At 42.7% G+C, this 19,648-nt stretch overlaps 1 protein-coding gene and 1 long non-coding RNA gene across 5 annotated transcripts in view; one reads left to right on the top strand and one right to left on the bottom strand.

Annotated features, from left to right (window-relative positions):
* ASAH1 (N-acylsphingosine amidohydrolase 1) overlaps nucleotides 1-17,410 on the bottom strand; it is a 31,643-nt gene extending 14,233 nt beyond the window's left edge. Inside the window, exons 1-3 of one of the 4 annotated variants that reach the window (XM_027530249.1) lie at nucleotides 17,238-17,383; nucleotides 16,846-17,104; nucleotides 1,742-1,788 (exon numbers count right to left, since the gene is read on the bottom strand). Coding sequence is in view for 2 of the 4 variants with exons in the window: in XM_027530248.1 (XP_027386049.1) it covers nucleotides 1,742-1,788; nucleotides 17,238-17,315 (125 nt within the window). In the remaining 2 variants the exon portion in view is untranslated. Of the gene's footprint in view, nucleotides 1-1,741; nucleotides 1,789-16,528; nucleotides 17,105-17,237 lie in introns of all 4 variants that reach the window. The other 3 variants (XM_027530250.1, XM_027530248.1, XM_027530251.1) reach the window with 3 other exon arrangements.
* Nucleotides 17,411-17,500: 90 nt separating this feature from the next.
* Nucleotides 17,501-19,648, top strand: part of LOC113885088 — a 50,297-nt gene continuing 48,149 nt past the window's right edge. Inside the window, exon 1 of the long non-coding RNA XR_003509132.1 lies at nucleotides 17,501-17,556. This is a non-coding gene — a long non-coding RNA (uncharacterized LOC113885088). The remainder of the gene's footprint in view (nucleotides 17,557-19,648) is intronic.

Below are 19,648 nucleotides of genomic sequence, written 5' to 3'. Positions count from 1 at the left end.
GTGGTCATGTATGGATGTGAGAGTTGGACCGTGAAGAAGGCTGAGCGCCGAAGAATTGATGCTTTTCAACTGTGGTGTTGGAGAAGACTCTTGAGAGTCCCTTGGACTGCAAGGAGATCCAACCAGTCCATTCTGAAGGAGATCAGCCCTGGGATTTCTTTGGAAGGAATGATGCTAAAGCTGAAACTCCAGTACTTTGGCCACCTCATGCGAAGAGTTGACTCACTGGAAAAGACTGTGATGCTGGGAAGGATTAGGGGCAGGAGGAGAAGGGGATGACAGAGGATGAGACGGCTGGATGGCATCACTGACTCGATGGACGTTGAGTCTGAGTGAACTCCGGGAGTTGGTGATGGACAGGGAGGCCTGGCGTGCTGCGATTCATGGGGTCGCAAAGAGTCGGACACGACTGAGCGACTAAACTGAACTGAACTGATGGCATATGGGATCTTAATTCCCCAACAAGGGATCAAACCCAGACCCCTTGCATGAAAGCACAGAGTCTTACCACTGGACCACCAGGGAAGCCCCCACATTCTCTCTCCTCATTCTTCTTATTAAGTCCAAGCCAAGTCACTGTTCGATCATATTCATTCCCCGAAGTCCTACTCTTCAATTTACACATAGCCATTTCTACTGTGAGGATAGTAGCAACATCCACTACTGATCAGTGGAGCCAGGGCTAAAATCCTGATGGATGAACTCTGCTACTATTCTCTGTTGCCACGGAAACATTATCTTCTGGCACCTGTTACTGAACTGAAAGAGCCTCTTAAGGGTGTGCCATTCAGTGACTGATAAGCTTAAATCTGCCTAAAAATAGCCAGCATTTGCTCCTTTACTGCCCTGCTCCAGAGAAGCAAATGGTGCACTCTGGTGGGTGCTACAATGTTACCAGGCTCTTAAATATACAGACATAAATCCAGACTGATTTCTATAGTGGGTGTGGGTTAAGAGGGGATGTGTTAGTTCCTACAAGTCACAGTATTGGGGTCCTATTTATACTTCTGTAGTCATGAAGAAGAATAATTCTTGGTTAAAGCTGTATGCATTCTGTCTTCCTTTCTCTGCAGCAGGCTACTTTTAGGGCAAGGGAAGAGCAGAGAGAAACAGTGACCGTTCCTGACACCTCTTCCTTCTTTTTCACATTCTGTACCCCCTGGGGTGGTGAGCCATTCTTAGATCTTTCCCTATTTAGCCACGTAGGATTTGAAAAGGCCAAAACCCTCAACTAAAAACATTAATATTCAACACACTAAACATGATATTGGCCCTTCCTGTTTTCCAATCCTGTTTTGGCCTCAATAGTTTTGATTATCATGGGCAGGGTTTTATTTTTTTGACTGTTTCACGTGAGATCCCACACTCTCTTGTTTCAGCATGATAGGGTGGTTTATACTCAGGCATCACAGAAAATCACCGGTGACCTCTGCATTTGTTAGCATGAGAAAAATACTTAGGGGGAGATAGAAGAATTTAGTGGAGAATGCTAATCCTTTTTTTCTTCCCCTGATTTTGATGGGCTCGAAATGGGACATTTCATCATGGGGTATTTTCACATTTGTTCAAAGTCTTAGCCAAATGCATACCACACAAACCTGAGGGAAACAAAATCATCTCAGGATAGAAGACATGACTTAAGGTTTTATTCAGTGTCGTTACTTCTATGAGATCATACTTAACATGGAGAGAAATCTCCAGGAAGGTCAGTGTGAATCCTGCTCGTCTGATGTTTACTCACGTGGGCCCTGAAGGAGGATAGGTTGATTTTCTGCAGTCTTCAGTCCACTAAAAAAGCAAAGACAAAAGTTTCAGAAAAACAGAGTAGGCAATCTGCAAAGACAGCTGGTGAAGACAAAATCAAGTATGATTTGTCATTTTAGACCATTTCAATGCCTCTTAAAAGTCTTTTTCTCCCATGAAAACTTCAAAATCTCAAACTTAAGTGAATTTTCGGTCTCTTTAATTTACTAATTTGGCTTTTCAACTGCAAATACATTGAGTTAAGAGGAAATACAAGAATATAGATTGAGGCTTCCTTGGTGGTACAGTATTTAAGACTCTGTGCTTCCAATGCCGGGGGTGCGGGTTCAGTCCTTTGTAGGGGAACTAAGATCCCACATAAATGGATGTAGAGCTGAGTCACTCCGCTACATCTGAAACTAACACAGCATTGTAAATCAACCATATTTCAATGTTTAAAAAATTAAAAAAAAATGTAGATGGAGGGAGTTCCTTGGAGGCCCAGTGGTTAGGATTTGGGGCTTTCAGTGCTGTGGCCCAGGTTCAATCCCTGGTGGGGAAACGGAGATCCCAAACGCCCCATGGTGCAGCCAAAGGAAGAAGAAACTGTAGAAAAAGGTTTATGACAACTAGGTTGATTTATCACTTGCCAGGATCTGATATACTTATGAGCTAACTCTACTGCAAGAAATCTGCATCCTAAACCAGACTTTCAGGGCACAAGGCCAGGCCCCTTCATACTCTGGCCCTTCATCACCCCAGCCTCCGTGTACAGCCACATGCAACAACATGCTGTGCTCTCTCACTGTTCATGCCTGTGCAAGCACCCGCTCTGCCTTCTGCCTACAAGGCCCACCCTCCACCTTGTAAACTTTTGGCTCCAACTTCTAAGATCCAGCTCAGATGTCTTTTTGGTGATGTCTTCATCTAATTGCCCCGGGAGAATAGCCACCCTCTCCTCTTTACTCCCACAGCACACGTACACATCTCCCTTGCTACCCTTCTGATCACATACACATCTCCCTTGCTACCCTTCTGATGTGCCCTGTACTCCTTTGTGCGTCTCTTCACAACCAGACTGTGTTCTTGAGGAGTGTGCAGAGCCCCTGCGCGGAGGCTACCGCTGAGGTAATGAAGGAACAAGACTGTTTTTAGGGAACACGGTTTAGTCTTGGCAGCAAAACCGAAATGGTTCTCAGTACAAAATGATTTAAAAAAAATCCACACTGATTTATCATTCTTTTATTACTAGTCTCAAAATGCCAGGATGCATTCATCTTCTTTTTGCTGGAGACCCAATATTGCAAGAGAAAAAAAAATTGTTTTAAAGAAGCATAAATTCACAGTAAAAGGAAGGTGACGTAGGAAAGGAAACTACTAGCACTGTAGTTTGACCTCAGAAAATATATCCACAGCAAATTTGTCTGGGAATGCAGATCTCACATCCTGTTTTAACTTTTGATCACCCGGGAAGTGTATAAGGTAGTCTGACGTTACCCGATATTCAAACATTAATTGTCAAAATACCACAATACGTTTCTCACGTAAGTACCGTTTTGTTTATCACTTTTGGTTGAACTCATTAAAAAACAGTATTACCGTTTTGTTTATCACTTTTGGTTGAACTCATTAAAAAACAGTATTAAGTGTAAACTTAAATTTTCAAAGGCTATCATTAGAACTTAAGCTCCATTTCACATGATTGGAATATAAAATATTAGATATTAAATAGTATCGATTTGACAGTTCAGAATCAAATTAGCACAAGCTAATTTTCAAAGCCAATCAGTGTTCAATAAGACTGACTGAGGGTGGTGGTTCTTATTCAGAAAAATTTCAGTCTCAGTCCTGAGTTCAGAAGTTGTAGTAAAACTGCACTGCTGCCAGCAGAGGCAGGGACAGTCAGGATACACAGCGTCTATTTCTTATAAAATTCACACAAGTGAAAAATCTGTGAGAGCAAAAGAAGTTCACAGTTGAATAACAACAACATGATAGATTTAAGTATGTTCCACAAAGTACCTGCCAATCAACAATAAAATTACTAACCACAAGCTTTAAACATCTGGCATTTTCAGAAATTTTGTACATTTGTCCAACTAAGCTTTTTTTCTGCTCCACCACTATTAATTGTTACATATCACAGCAGATTCCACTTCAGGTTTTAGGGAACTACTAAATTCTCAAGTTCTCTGAAAACACCCTTGGCCTGCTGTTGCTTTACGCAGACTATTCACAAAGACTAAATCTTTAGTCTCAAACTTGGCATTGGATGCTCTAATAAATACTGAGAAGCGATCAGTGTCAAGAGTCAAGAAGATAACTGGGAATCATTTGCCTTGTTGTCTAGTTGATCTCGACGCTGCTCTTGAAGCCCCAGGCAGCAGCAGTCTTTGGCTGAAGGCTAAAACAGTGTGAAACAAATTTTCTCAGGACACATTTCTTGTACTTCTGCCATCAAATGTGATTTAATCAATTCACCTTTAATAAACAGCTTTCCCTGCTTTGCTTATAAATAAGCTACCTGCAGATTTACTTTGGTTGTAGCCTCATTTTACTTTTTAAAATATGTCAATAAATTCTGCGGTGATGAGATACTCTACCTGTTGTTTTGTGATCACTTTTTTCCCTAGGAATTGGGAACATTGTGATGTCTGCATGGTCCTGCGATGTCAACATACGCTGTATTCTTTGGATACAACTCTAGAGTCTCTGTGTAATAAACACAAGGTTCTGCCAGCTAATTATCAAGAAAATCCCTACTCTGCTTGGCCTCAAGAGCACATCTGAAGTCCATTTTCCTTGTTATGATGTGATAGGCTTAGCCTCGTAATTTTCTTAAAGATTAAAATAACGTGATGTGTCAATTCATGTGACACTTAAATGCAGCCGAGTTGTAAGCTGCGTAGGCTCCATTCGAAACACAGGGAACAGCACTGAAAGCCTGGAGCCCACCACACTCAGGCTCTTCAGGAACAAGCCAACTGCTCCTGTGCTGAAGCGGCCACAGCCAAAATGCAAACAAGAGCACCTATGGGCCAATATAGCTTGGTGTATGGACCCTGATGTACGAACTTCATGTAATTTTGACACGTCATGAAATATTAATCTTCTTTTGATTCCCTCCCAACTTTTTTTCCATTTGTACCCTCTTAAATTTTATTTTGTTTTTAACTTGTTTTATATTGGAGTATAGCCGATGAACAACATTGTGATAGTTTCAGGTGGACCACAAAGGGACTCATCCATACACATACATGTATCCATTCTCCCCTAGAGCTTCCATGGTGGCTCAGATGGTGAAAAAACCTGCTGGCAATGTAGGAGACCTGGGTTCAATCCCTGGGTCAGGAAGATCCCCTGGAGAAGGGCATGGCAACCCACTCCAGTATTCTTGCCTGGATAATCCCACGGACAGAGGAGCCTGACGGACTACAGTCCATGGGATTGCAAAGAGTCAGACACAACTGAGCGACTAACACTTTCACTTTCACCCTCCCCCCAGCTTCTGAAGGACATACAAACTATCCCCAGTTCACAGACCTTACAAAAACAGGTGCCAGACCAGCACTCAGGGTACTGACACCTAAACAAGCTGCTCTTGCTAGATGATTTATTCAGTTTCTGTCAAGACAAACCCTCCGAGGTGGCGTGAAAATGAAAGTGTTAGTCGCTCAGTTACATCTCACTCTTTGCAATCCCATGGACTGTAGCTCTACAGGCTCCTCTGTCCATGGAATTCTCCAGGCAAGAATACTGGAGTGGGCTGCCAGCCCTTCTCCAGGGGATCTTCCAGACCCAAGGATCAAACCTGGGTCTCCCCCATTGCAGGCTGATGCTTCACAGTCTGAGCCACCAGGGAAGGTGGCATGTATGTATGAAAGAGAGACAGAAGAGGGAGAGACACTGTATGGGTTTAGTGTTTTGCTCAGCTGCAGTGCCATATGCAAGTCTGGATGCAGAGGCTGGGGTGGGGGTTGTCCTCTGTCTACTGGCCCCTCAACTGAACTCTCCTTTCGTCTTCATTATTCTTATTCTCTAGAATAAATGCTACTCTGAGCCAGGAATCTCTCTGGGATCGCCTTTCCTCAGAACACCTTTGTCCACTTTTTTCATCAGTCAAAACTCCTGCAAGGGTTTTCCTTGGTATATATATAGAATGGAATACTTACTCAGCCATGAGAATAAACTAGTGGTTACCAGTGGGGAGGGAAGGCGGGAGGGCAATATAGGGGTAGGAGATTAAGAGTTACAAACTATTAGGCATAAAATAAGCCACGATGATGTACTACACAATATGAGGCAAATAATATTTTATAATAACTATAAATGGAGTATAACCTTTAAAAATTGTAGGTCACGATATTATACACCTATAACTTAAATAATATTGACATCAACTATACTTCAATAAAATCATAACTGCAGAAATAAAAAGGATAGGAAAATAAAGGTGATAAACTTTTTCCCAGAATAGAGAGAAAAAAAAGGAGGGAAAAAAAAGAGAGAGAGATTTAGAGCATCAATGCATGGACTTCCAGAAAGACAGCAGAGATAATAAAGAGGGGAAAGTAATGAAAGAGATAATGTAAGAACAATGTCTACAGCTGAAAGGAGATGAGGCCCCAAAATGAAAAGGCCTACTGATTATTTGAAATAATGACTGAATACAAGCACCTTCAGTGAGACACATCACTGAGATATTTCAAAAGGTAAAGGATATTGGGATTTCCCTGGTGGTTCAATGGTTAAGAATCCACCTTGCAATGCTGGGGACATGGGTTCCATCCCTCGTTGGGGAACTAAGACCCCACAGGCCACGACTACTGAGCCTGCAAGCTACAACTAGAGAGTCTGTGCACAGCACAGAAGTGTTTGCTTCTGAGATGGAAAGTCTAATTCGAAAAGATACACGTGCCTTAAGGTTGACAGCAGCACACTTACAACAGGCAAGACGTGGAAGCAACCTAAGTGTCCATTAACAGGAGAATGGATAAAGGTAAGACATGGAATATTACTCAGCTATAAAAAGGAATGAACTTACTTCCATCTGCAGCAACACTGATGGACCCAGAAATAATCATACTAAATGCAGTCAATCAGAAAGACAAAGACAAACATCATGGTATCACTTATATGTAGAATAGAAAAAATTATACAAATGAATCTACTTACAAAACAGCAACAGACTCACAGACATAGAAAACAAATTACTGTTACAAAAGGGAAAAGGGAGGGGTGTAGGGAAGGATAAGTTAGGAGTACAGGATTAACAGACACAAGCTACTATATATAAAATAGATAAGCAACAAGCATTTATTATATAATATAGAGAATTATATTCAATATCTTATAATAACCTATAATGGAAAATAATCTGAAAAAAATACATGTGGTCAGGAAGCAACAGTTAGAACTGGACATGGAACAACAGACTGGTTCCAAATAGGAAAAGGAGTTCATCAAGGCTGTATACTGTCACCCTGCTTATTTAACTTATCTGCAGAGTACATCATGAGAAACTCTGGACTGGAAGAAACACAAGCTGGAATCAAGATTGCCGGGAGAAATATCAATAACCTCAGATATGCAGATGACACTACCCTTATGGCAGAAAGTGAAGAGGAACTCAAAAGCCTCTTGATGAAAGTGAAAGTGGAGAGTGAAAAAGTTGGCTTAAAGCTCAACATTCAGAAAACGAAGATCATGGCATCCGGTCCCATCATTTCATGGGGAATAGATGGGGAAACAGTGGAAACAGTGTCAGACTTTATTTTTGGGGGCTCCAAAATCACTACAGATGGTGACCGCAGCCATGAAATTAAAAAAGACGCTTACTCCTTGGAAGCAAAGTTATGACCAACCTAGATAGCATATTCAAAAGCAGAGACCTTACTTTGCCAACAAAGGTTCATCTAGTCAAGGCTATGGTTTTTCCTGTGGTCATGTATGGATGTGAGAGTTGGACCGTGAAGAAGGCTGAGCGCCGAAGAATTGATGCTTTTCAACTGTGGTGTTGGAGAAGACTCTTGAGAGTCCCTTGGACTGCAAGGAGATCCAACCAGTCCATTCTGAAGGAGATCAGCCCTGGGATTTCTTTGGAAGGAATGATGCTAAAGCTGAAACTCCAGTACTTTGGCCACCTCATGCGAAGAGTTGACTCATTGGAAAAGACTCTGATGCTGGGAGGGATTGGGGGCAAGAGGAGAAGGGGACGACAGAGGATGAGACGGCTGGATGGCATCACTGACTCGATGGACGTTGAGTCTGAGTGAACTCCGGGAGTTGGTGATGGACAGGGAGGCCTGGCGTGCTGCGATTCATGGGGTCGCAAAGAGTCGGACACGACTGAGCAACTGATCTGATCTGATAACTCAATCACTTTGCTGTACACCTAAAAACATAATACTGTAAATCAATTACACTTCAAAAAAAACAGAAAACACAACACAACAAAAAGAGTTTGCTTCCAGAGAAGAGGGATGGGGCAGAAGGAAAGAGCTAGAGATGGCGGCTTTTCATCATAAAGCTCTCTGTATTATTCGATTTCCTTTAACTATGTATACTCTGATACACATTTTAAAATATCAAATCAAAAACCTGCAAGATTTCATCTATATCATGTGGAGGACTTTCAGAGACTGATTCCCTGACATGATTTTAAGTATTTTTAACTGTCATTATTTAAAATTATTTAAAAACAGTGGTGACTGCAGTGGAGGCCAGGGTACTCTAAATCTTTGTTTAGTGAAATGTTAAGTGTCCTTGAAACTGGACACCGAAAAGCAGCACTCTACTTAAGAACTCAAACTACAAGTTTTCCAAACACATCACTTAAAAAGAAGGGCAGGTATTAACTTTAGAAATGCAACTCTTACCTCATCCTAACTTACTTAAATATCAGACCTTCAGGTGAGCAAAAAATGCAGAAATCAAATTTATGGCCCTTTTACTACATTTCAAGTTTTCAGCAACTTTAGGGTCATGCACTGGATGTAAAGCCCAGCTTGGTCAGGGACTAACGGGAGTCCCACTGGCAGTCCCAGCCCAGGCTTCCCTGCTTACTCTCCTAGCTTCCCACAGAGATAAGAATAAAGCCTCAATTTATTTCCTAATAGGGAACAATCTGTAATTCCTTCAGGGATTTTTCAACTCAGTGAGTAAATGAAATGTAAGGAGGCTCATCTTTCCTAGTAATTATATCTGTATGACCTGGGTTCCAAAGCCAATAAATGAGAAGGCAATGGTTCTCTGTCAAATATTATGAAAGAGTTCAACCTACCCCAGAGATAAGAGAGTAAGTAACCCAGTCATCACACATTCAGGAGGCTGATAAGCCAGTGAACCATGATAACCCTGGTAGCAATAAATAAACATTGAAATATACAGACATGAAATCTGCATGGAATTTGGCTATTAAGAGTAAAGGGTAAATGTGATTGTAATTTTTAAAGATAACACCCACCAGATCAGGGTTATTTCAGGTAGACATCAAGTGCTGTCACCAAAGTCATTTTTAAATTTTTAATTCTTTTTATTGAAGTGGAGTTGATTTTACATTATTATATCAGTTTCAGGTATACAGCATAATGATTCAAATTTTTATCGATCATATTCCATTTAAAGTTATTATAAAACATTCACTTTATTCCTTGAACTGGACACAATGTCCTTGTAGGTTATTTACTTTACATCTAGTACTCTGTATCTCTTAATCTCCTACCTCCAATTGGCCCACCTCTTTCTTTCTCTCCACTGGCAACCACTAGTTTGCTCTCTGTATCTGTGAGCCTGTTTCTGTTTTGCTATATTCATTTATTTTTTAGATTCTTCATATAAGCAATAATCTATGGTATTTCTCTCTCTGACTTATTTCACTAAGCATAATACCCACTAACAACAGTCATTTTAAACAAAAAAAATTAGATTTGGGGTAGAATGAAGACAGTTACATTCTCACTGTCAAGGGAAACTTCTACAAAGAAAGACGGCTTCAAAATCTACGTGTAGACTTGAAACAAAATTACAGTGAGCGCATTTGTTATTTACAGATTCTTACTATCTCCAAATTTAACTATACAAGATTTTAGTAACAGACAACTTTATTAAGGTAGGCAAAAACTTGAACAGATGATAGGTACAGAGTGTAACTAGATGACAAGGAGTGATATTAGGTAGTCTGCGTGGTATACTGTGTTACTTTGTCAAAGGGTTAAAAAACACAACCAATTTAAAACCTCAATCTCTCTCATCTGTGTGCTCTCTCATTTCTGCTTCCTAAAGCCAAAGAAAGTGGTGAAAATGTCTGTAAAATGTTTTGTAAATACTTCCTGGGTCAGCAAATTCCCTAATTATTCTGGTTATTTGATAAGAACTTGAGACTCTTTGAAATTCCTCAGTCGTGATATCCTCCCCACTCACTAAAAAAAAAAAAAAAAAAAAAAACACCCAAAAAACTAACCATAGAGCTACTTACATAACTATATTTAGGAAAATCACATATAAACTGAAAATTCTTCCATCAGTAACCCGGCTGCCCCATGCCTAAAAGAAATGACACCTTGTCCAGCTCCCTAAAATATGAGCCCTTCCAGATGAGAACCTCAATGAAATGCGTGCTTCTAAGACTGTACTAAAGAATCCACAAAGCCCTCAAGTGCTTGTCTTATTCACATAATCAGAAAAAGGCAATGAAAGAAAGTATATAGTGCACACCAGAGTTCTTACCTTAGGAAAAGAAGCTGAACAATTACAGCAAGGCAATTTCAATTCTTTAATTCACCAACAACTAGTTTCTAAATAAGAACTGTCTCTTAAGATGTTCTCTATGTATGACAGTCGGAGAAGGCAATGGCACCCCACTCCAGTACTCTTGCCTGGAAAATCCCATGGACGGAGAAGCCTGGTAGGCTATATAGTCCATGGGGTTGCTAAGAGTCGGGCATGACCGAGCGACTTCACTTTCACTTTTCACTTTCATGCACTGGAGAAGGAAACGGCAACCCACTCCAATGTTCTTGCCTGGAGAATCCCAGGGATGGCGGAGCCTGGTGGGCTGCCGTCTATGGGGTCGCACAGAGTTGGACACGACTGAAGCGACTTCGCAGCATGTATGACAGTGCAGACACATTCAAGACATTCTTGAACAAGAAAAGGACTGTTTCTTCAAACTCAAATGAGCATGCAAAATTTTTCACTTGTTTTCTGACCTTTGATGAGATGGTACCTTATTAATCTGTGGATATTTAGACAGAATATGAACAAACTCTTCATAAGGGCAGAGACCTCCAGCGTCCGGAACACAATCTGGCACAGAGTAGGTGTGTAGTATCTGTTGACTAAGCAAACCTGTGTATTTCTCCCTTTAAAGTACTGGGGTAAAGGCAAATGCAGTACAATAAAGCTGGCTGGACCAGAGGGGGTTTATGTGATGTGGGGAGACTCTGCAAATCAATGCTAAGAGCTGATACAGTGGCTAACATTCACAATATTTGTTACTCACTTCAGAAGCTGATGCATAAAAGCAAGCTCGATTCAGCAATTCACTACGGAGCCAGTGTGGTTACTTTTCACACAGTTTTAGGAATCTGCTTAGATTTATTACTGAGAACCCATCTCCCAACGCAGGAGACATGAGACAAGGGGTTCAATCCCTGGGTCGGGAAGATCCCCTGGAGGAGGGCATGGCAACCCACACTCCAGTATCCCTGCCTGGGGAATCCCATGGAGAGGAACCTGATGGGCTACAGTCCATGGGGCCGCAGATTGGACCAACTGAGGCGACTTAGCATACAGGCACAGTCTGATTCCTTCCTTTCTGATTACTCCATAGGCTACCGCAATCTATTTTCGGCTCCCAACACTGCTCCGGCCAAGGTGACCAACGACCTCTCAGCGCCAAGCGCAACAGACGCTAGACATCCTCCTGGCCTTCAACACAGGTGGTCTGTCCTGCTCTCTCCCGGATCTCCCCTAACACTTGCTCTTCAGTTCTGGCCACTGCTCTCGCTTAGCCTGTTCTTCTCTACCTGACATATACCTGTCCCTGGGCCTCTTCTTTTCTTCTCTCCTATCTGCTCAATGTTCACCTGCTTCAGTGGGTTTCAAACAATATGCCTACGACTCCCAATACCCTCTCCTGAGCTCCCAAGTGCCTGCTGGAAAGTTCAGTGTCATCTAAAATTAGATGTAACCAGAGTGAAAATGATCTTCATTCTTCCCTTCCCCTGTTCCCAGCTAGCGATGCCATCGTTCACCCAGCTGAGCACTGGAAAGGTGCCTGTCTCTCACCCCATCCGACCCTTCCTTCTGCTCATTCTACCTCCGAATCTTCTCTGGAACCATCCACTTCTTTCTTTTTCCACTGGCACAACCTTCCTGCAAGTCACTTAGTTTTCTCCTGTAGTGTCCTCGTAGCTACCCTACTTACTCCCTTCCAATCAAAACTGATCTTTCAAAAGTGAGAAATTTATCACATCTTGTTTAAAACCAGTCAACAGCTTCCTGTGCTTTTTAGGATAAATTCCAAAATCCTTAGTAAGATCTACAAAGCACTGATGATGTCATCTCCATCTCCCCTTCTAGACTTTTCTTGCACCATTTCTGTCACCAGTATCTCTTTTAAAATGTTATAAAATTTTTCATTAAGATAATATTGGTCCATAAAATTATGTAAGTTACCAGTGTATAACATTATATATCTACTTCTGAATCTTGCTGTTGTTGAGTCATTAAGTCGTGTCTGACTCTTTGTGACCTTGGGGACTGGAGCCCACCAGGCTCCTCTGTCGATGGAATTTCCCAGGCAAGAATCCTGGAGTGGGTTGCCATTTCCTTTTCCAGGAGATCTTCCCGACCCAGGGATCAAACTCAAGTCTCTGGCACTGGCAGGCAGATTCTTTACCACTGAGCCACCAGGGAAGCCCCAACTTCTGTATATATCACAAAACTTTGTTTCCATCCATCACCATTGGGTTGATCCCCTTTATCCAATTCTCCTTCCCTCTGCCCTTTTTCCCCTCTGGTAACCACTACTCTGTTCTCTGCATCTACGTGCTTGTCTTTGTTTGGTTTGTTCATTTATTTTGTTTTTATATTCCATATGTGAATTAATCATATGGTATCTGTCCTCTGTGTGATTTATTTCATTCAGCATAATACTTTCAAGATTTATACACATTATCACGCATGGCAAGATTTCATCTTTTTATGGCTAAGTAGTATTCCACTGCATGTGTGTGTGCACAAATGTGTGTGTGTGTGTGAGATATTTTTATCCATTCATCCATTAATGGGCACTTAGGTTGTTCCTGTATCTTGGCTATTGTAAATAATACTTCAACGAACATGGGAATGCAGATATCTTTTTGAATTAGTGTTTTCATTTTCTTTGGATAAATACCCACAGATGGGATAGCTTGTCACCATCATCTTTTTTTTAAAACTTTCTGTGACTGTATTCCCTTTTTTTCTTTATTTTTAATTGAAGGATAATTGCAATATTCTGGTTTCTGCCATATAGCAACATGGATCAGCCATAGGCATACATATGTCCCCTCCTTCTTGAGCTTCCCTCCCATCTCCCACCCCGTCCCACCCCTCTAGGTTGTCACAGAGCTCAGGTTTGAGTTCCCTGAGTCATACAGCAAATTCTCACTGGCTATTTTATGTATGTTAGTGTGTATGTTTCAATGCTACTCTCTCCATTCGTCCCACCCTCTCCTTTTTATTTACACCTGCCATGTCTGTAAGTCTGTTCTCTATGTCAGCATCTCCACCACTGCCCTGCAAATAGGCTCATAATACCGTCTTTCCAGAATCCTTATACATGTGTTAACATATGATATTTGTTTTTCTCTGACTTCCTTCACTCTGTATAACAGGTTCTAGGTTAACCCACCTCATTAGCACTAACTCAAGTGTGCTTCTTTTTATGGCTGAGTAATATTTCACTGTATATATGCACTGCAGCTTCTTTATCCATTCATCTGTCAATGGACATCTAGGTTGCTTCCACGTCCTAGCTATTGTAAACAGTGTTGCAATGAACACTGGGGTACATGTGTCTTTTTCTATTATGGTTTTCTCAGGCTATAAGCCTGGTACTGGGATTGTTGCATCATATGGTAGTTTTATTTCTAGTTTTTAAAGGAATCTCCATACTGTCTTCCATGGTGGCTGTATCAATTTCCATTCCCACCAACAGTGTAAGACAGTTCCCTTTTCTCCATACCCTCTCCAGCATTAATCATTTGCAGAATTTTTTATGATGGCCATTCTGACTGTTGTGAAGTGATATTTCACTGTAGTTTTGATTTGTATTTCTCTAATAATGAGTGAATTTTGATTTGCATTTCTCTAATGGTTTTTCTAGTAGTCATGTATGGATGTGACAGTTGGACCATAATTAATTAGTGATGCTGAGCATCTTTTCATGTGTTTATTAGCCATCTGTATGTCTTCTTTGGAGACATGTCTGTTTAGGTCTTTTGCCCACCTTTGGATTGTGTTGTTTGTTTTTCTGTTATTGAGATGCATAAGCTGCTTGTATATTATGGAAGTTAATCCTTTGTCAGTTGTTTCATTTGCTACTATTTTCTCCATTCTGAGGGTTGTCTTTTCACCTTGTTTATAGTTTCCTTTGCTGTGCAAAAGCTTTTAAGTTTAATTAGGTCCCACTTGTTTATTTTTGTTTTTATTTCCATTATTCTAGGAGGTGGGTCATAGACGATCTCGCTGTGATTTATGTCATACAGCGTTCTGCTTATGTTTTCCTCTACCATTATCTCTTAATAGAATCAAAGAATAACTCAAGAAGAGCTTAAAATACACCATATTCTGAAAAGCCTCAGAAAACAGAACAAAATCCACAGATGTTCCAAATCAAATGATTTCTGTTTTGGCTTGTAGTTTCCACTATCATATTTATCAAAAGCAGCTCTGAGATATGCTTTGTAATTATGTGGCAACAGTTTATCATAGAATGATTCAAAATGAAAACCTGCTTATTCCTGTCAAAAGATGAGTCACTGAAGTTCCCCAAATCTTCTCAGCCAGTGGCTCCCAGATTTTCCAGATCAGTTAAGAAACTGAGAGGGGCCCAGCACAGGGGAGTCCCAATTTTTTCTCCAAAGTGAAAATATTAAAACAAACAAAAAAAATTCACACACATAAAAGAAAGAACATTTTAACAAAAATTGAACACCTGCAATCAGAATAAAAGCTAACATTCTAATTTAATAAGTTTATGGCCTATTTTTTCTCATTTCATTAAAGATTTGTGAAAGCAGCTTCCCAAACTGACACCAGAGGCTGGACTAGACTTTGATAACCACTGTTTGAGATAAAAACTACTAAGTTCATGGAGCATGTGTGCATGCTCAAACATGTCCAACTCTTTGTGACACCCCACCGACTGTAGCCTGCCAGGCTCCTCTGTCCATGGGATTTTCCAGGCAAGAATACCGGCTGCTGCTGCTTCTAAGTCACACAGTCGACTCTGTGTGACCCCAAAGACGGCAGCCACCAGGCTCCCCCGTCCCTGGGATTCTCCAGGCAAGAACACTGGAGTGGGTTGCCATTTCCTTCTCCAATGCATGAAAGTGAAAGGTGAAAGTGAAGTTGCTCAGTCACACAGGCAAGAACACTGGAGTGGGTTGCCATTTCCTTCTCCAGGGGATCTTCCCAACCCAGAGATCAAATCCACATGTCCTGCATTGGCAGGTGAATTCTTTACTAGTGAGCCACCTGGGAAGCCCAGATTCACGGAGGGGTTATTTATTTTCTTGCTCTAAAAATACCTTTTTTTTAAAAGTAATTTTGCTTAAGTACTGAGAAAGGAAATAAAAAGCATTCGCTGACATTTGAGAGTGTTCTGAGGTCCACACCTAGACCTCTCAGTATTAGCATTTGCTGATTTGACACTCAACAGCCAGGCCATTTCTGTTCTCCTGTTAGACATAATCGACCTCACAATACCTACCTCAGCGAAGGTTAATCTGAGGCACGATAAAATCATACAAAGCAAGCCCACTTCGTGACTCTAAGTTCAAACAAAAAAAACAAGGGTACCTTGCAACTCACAAAACACGAAAGACCCTCTTCTACTGCTAAACAAATGACGTTCTTCACTCAATCATAGAGTCGCCTCACTTTCTAAAAGCATCTGATCTACAGCAAAGCCCTGATTTCTTAGACCTGACCCTGAAACACACTAAATCCAAATTATAAACCAGGTTTCTCCTAACGCCTTTTTTCTGAGAGGCCCCAGAGTTGCCCATGACGAGCATTCTCATTCACCGCAGAACAATAAAAACAAGGTTTTTCAACTATAGGCGTGTTTCCTGGGGTCTTTGGCTGAAAGCATTGACAGTATCAAAGTATAAGATTCTTTTAAAATTCTCATAATCCCCGCCATTTTACAGCAAATTAATTCCCTACCCACATTAAAGCAGACTAATTTTATTTTTCCTTATATCCTTCCAACCCATGCCCACTGTGTATTTTTCTCTTACAGAAATCACTGTGCATACCATTTTGTTTTCTGCTTTTACTTGCTTTATCTCGTGTCACTTTTGAATGGCTGACTACTACGTCACCACGATTTTATTCTTAAAGCACTTCTCCGTAGAGAAATAAAAGAATAAAGGAGGAGAATGCACACCTTGCTTGCAATATCAATATCCTACTTAAGCCGTCAAGAGCAGCCTTATCTAGTCAGTCTTAAGTCACATGCACCCAAGTTCCTATTTATCTGATCAGTCGACAAAGAAAAATGCAGTCTTACGGTTTTTTGAGAAGAGAATTATGCAACAGCACTAGACTCGGTGTCCAGAGGCTTGAGTTGTCATAAACCCAGAAACAACAGTGTGACCTCTGGTTAGTCACTGACTCACTCGGCGACTACTTCCTCCCTTGCAAAGAATGAAACTGGTCCCACATTTGCTCTTTCAGTTATCAAGTCTGTGTTCCTGCTACTTCCCTGAGGGGGAAAGAGCCACAGGTCTGGTGGTCACTTGACTCGGGTTGGCCTGGACTACTCCCATCGCCCTAACCCGGGATGCCTCGTCCTTTCCCAGGGCCCTTCATATCCTCAGTTACTACCTCTCCTTCAGCACCTCGTCACAAGGCAGAGAAAGCCAGTCCTCAAGCAGCTCGTAACTTAATTAGGTGCACAGATCAACTGGAACTCTTCCTCCAGTAGTTTTATAGGCGCGTGGAAAAAGTGCATTCAGTCAAATGTGAGGGTGTGCAAACACAACCGCCAGTCTGCAGAGATGATTTCCCCTCAAAGTTTCTTTGCTCCAGCTTGTACCGAGTCGACCAGGGGTGAGGCTCGCCAGCCAGTTCTGCACCCACGCCTCTGCTTAGAGAAACACGGATGCCTGTAAAGATGCTGCCAGGGGTCGATCAAGCCCCGCCTGCCCCGCACCTGCGCGCCCCCCCCCCCCGCTCCGGCGCGCCCCTCTCAGCCTCCTCGGCTCCAGCTCACCCACCGGTGGCACCTGCTGCGCCACCAAGCAGGTGACGATCCCGCTCAGCAAGATGAAGGTTAGACGACTCCAGCCTAACATCCTTCCAGCCACCAACAAGCTGCAAAGGACTCCTGAGGAGGCCGCACGAGGCACCACCTGAGCGCCGAGCAGGCCACGCCCACGCTGCCACGTGACCTGACAGACGGACCGCGCCACTCGAGATGTGGGCGCGGGGAGATAGGCACCGGGGTGAGGGCGGCAAGGAGAGGAACTGGCTTTTCAGTGACGCAGCAGGACGATAGAGCCTTCCGAGAGGAAGAACAAACCCCCAGGATGGAAGGTGAGCGCTCGAGTTAGGACCGTGGTGTTCGTCCCACCTCCCGCACCGCGGGCAGTGGTTGCGCCCAGCCGGAGCTCCAGCCCTAAGCCCCGCCCCGGCGGGTGCGGCTGTGGAACTTTCCTCACCTCGATCCCTCACAGAGGGCCGCGCCCTCCTCAGAGCCTGGGGGTGGGGACCACCTCCCCTCTTCCGGCCGGTGCCGCCGCGCACCGTTCCCGTAAGGCCCAGGGCGAAGTCTGCACTCGGGCTGCTCGGTACCAAATGTCCATGAGACGGGCACAAGTCACGAGAGTCTCAAAACGCGGCGTAGCCCGCGACAGCGACCGTTCTTTGCCCTCTGAGGAGAGCAGGGCCCGAAGTGAGTGAGGTTATTGGTCCTGACCGTGGGGTCACCCGACGGCTGTCAGGGGCCAGGAGCAGGGCATAGTTCTTTCTCACGGATGCTCCAGGCTGTGAATTTACCCTTTAGACTTTCGCCTCTGAAGTGACAAACCACAGAATTTAGGCTTCGGTTTACTCGCACTGAGACAACAGGTGGAATGCCCAGGAAGGACCGAGAACCTTCCTTCCATGGAGTGAAGCGTCTGTGTACCTTCTTCACGTGCTGCAGTGAGAGGACGCAGGTTGGCACAGCCCAGGTGGACCTGGGAGGAGGGTAGGCGGGCAGTCTGTTATAGCCTGCACCTAGAAAACAACTTTACAGGTGTATTTGCTTGGCATGTGTGCGGTGTTTGGACACTGTTGTCCTAGTCAGATAAAGTGTAAGTGTTAGTCGCTCAGTCGTGTCCGACTCTTTGCGACCCGGTGGACTATAGTCTGCGAGGCTCCTCTGTCCGTGGGATTTTCCAGGCAAGAATACTGGAGTGGGTTGCCATGCCCTCCAGGGGATCTTCCCGACCCAGGAATGGAACCCAGGTCTCCCCAATTGCAGGCAGATTCTTTACCATCTTAGCCATATAAATTCAATAGGAAATCCTGAGCTCTCGGTTCCACTTTATGATTGAACCTTTTTGATTTCCAACTGGCTTTTTTTTTTTTAATGCTTTAGCAAAATCAGAATACTGTCACTAAAATCTTCATATATATTTTTTTTTCTTATGTAAGTTTGAAATTGCAGTTTTACCCATTTGTAATTACTTTGTTAGAAAAAATCAATGATTTTGTTGGAGATTGGGAAATGAGAATTTGATATGTGGGAACATTTATTCCAGTTTTTTCTTTTCTTTTTTTTTGGTAGATGACAGGATTCCTCTCTTTGATGAGGGAAGTTTGCTTTTTAAAACATATCACATGATTAAAGTAGTTCCTGATTCAACAGTGAGCAAGAAGATCATCAGTTCAGTTCAGTCGCTCAGTCATGTCCAACTCTTTGCGACCGCATGAATTGCAGCAGGCCAGGCCTCCCAGTCCATCACCGACTCCCACAGTTCACTCAGACTTGTGTCCATCGAGTCGGTGATGCCATCCAGCCATTTCATCCTCTGTCATCCCCTTCTGCCCCCAATCCCTCCCAGCATCAGAGTCTCCTCCAATGAGTCACCTCTTCACATGAGGTGGCCAAAGTACTGGAGTTTCAGCTTTAGCATCATTCCTTCCAAAGAACACCCAGGACAGATCTTCTTTAGAATGGACTTGTTGAATCTCCTTGCAGTCCAAGGGACTCTCAAGAGTCTCCTCCAACACCACAGTTGAAAAGCATCGATTCTTCAGGGCTCAGCTTTCTTCACAGTTCAACTCTCACATCCATACATGACCACTGGAAAAACCATAGCCTTGACTAGACAGACCTTTGTTGGCAAAATAATGTCTCTGCTTTTCAATATGCTATCTAGGTTGGTCATAACTTTCCTTTCAAGGAGTAAGCGTCTTTTTAATTTCATGGCTGCAGTCACCATCTGCAGTGATTTTGGAGCCCCAAAAAAGAAAGTCTGACACTGTTTCCACTCTTTCCCCATCTATTTGCCATGAAGTGATGGGACCAGATGCCATGATCTTAGTTTTCTGAATGTTGAACTTTAAGCTAACTTTTTCACTCTCCTCTTTCACTTTCATCAAGAGGCTTTTTAGTTCCTCTTCACTTTCTGCCATAAGG

This window comes from Bos indicus x Bos taurus, chromosome 27 (genome assembly GCF_003369695.1).
Source record: "Bos indicus x Bos taurus breed Angus x Brahman F1 hybrid chromosome 27, Bos_hybrid_MaternalHap_v2.0, whole genome shotgun sequence".
In the NCBI taxonomy this organism is placed as follows: domain Eukaryota; kingdom Metazoa; phylum Chordata; class Mammalia; order Artiodactyla; family Bovidae; genus Bos; species Bos indicus x Bos taurus.
This window is presented reverse-complemented; position numbering and strand designations above follow the sequence as displayed.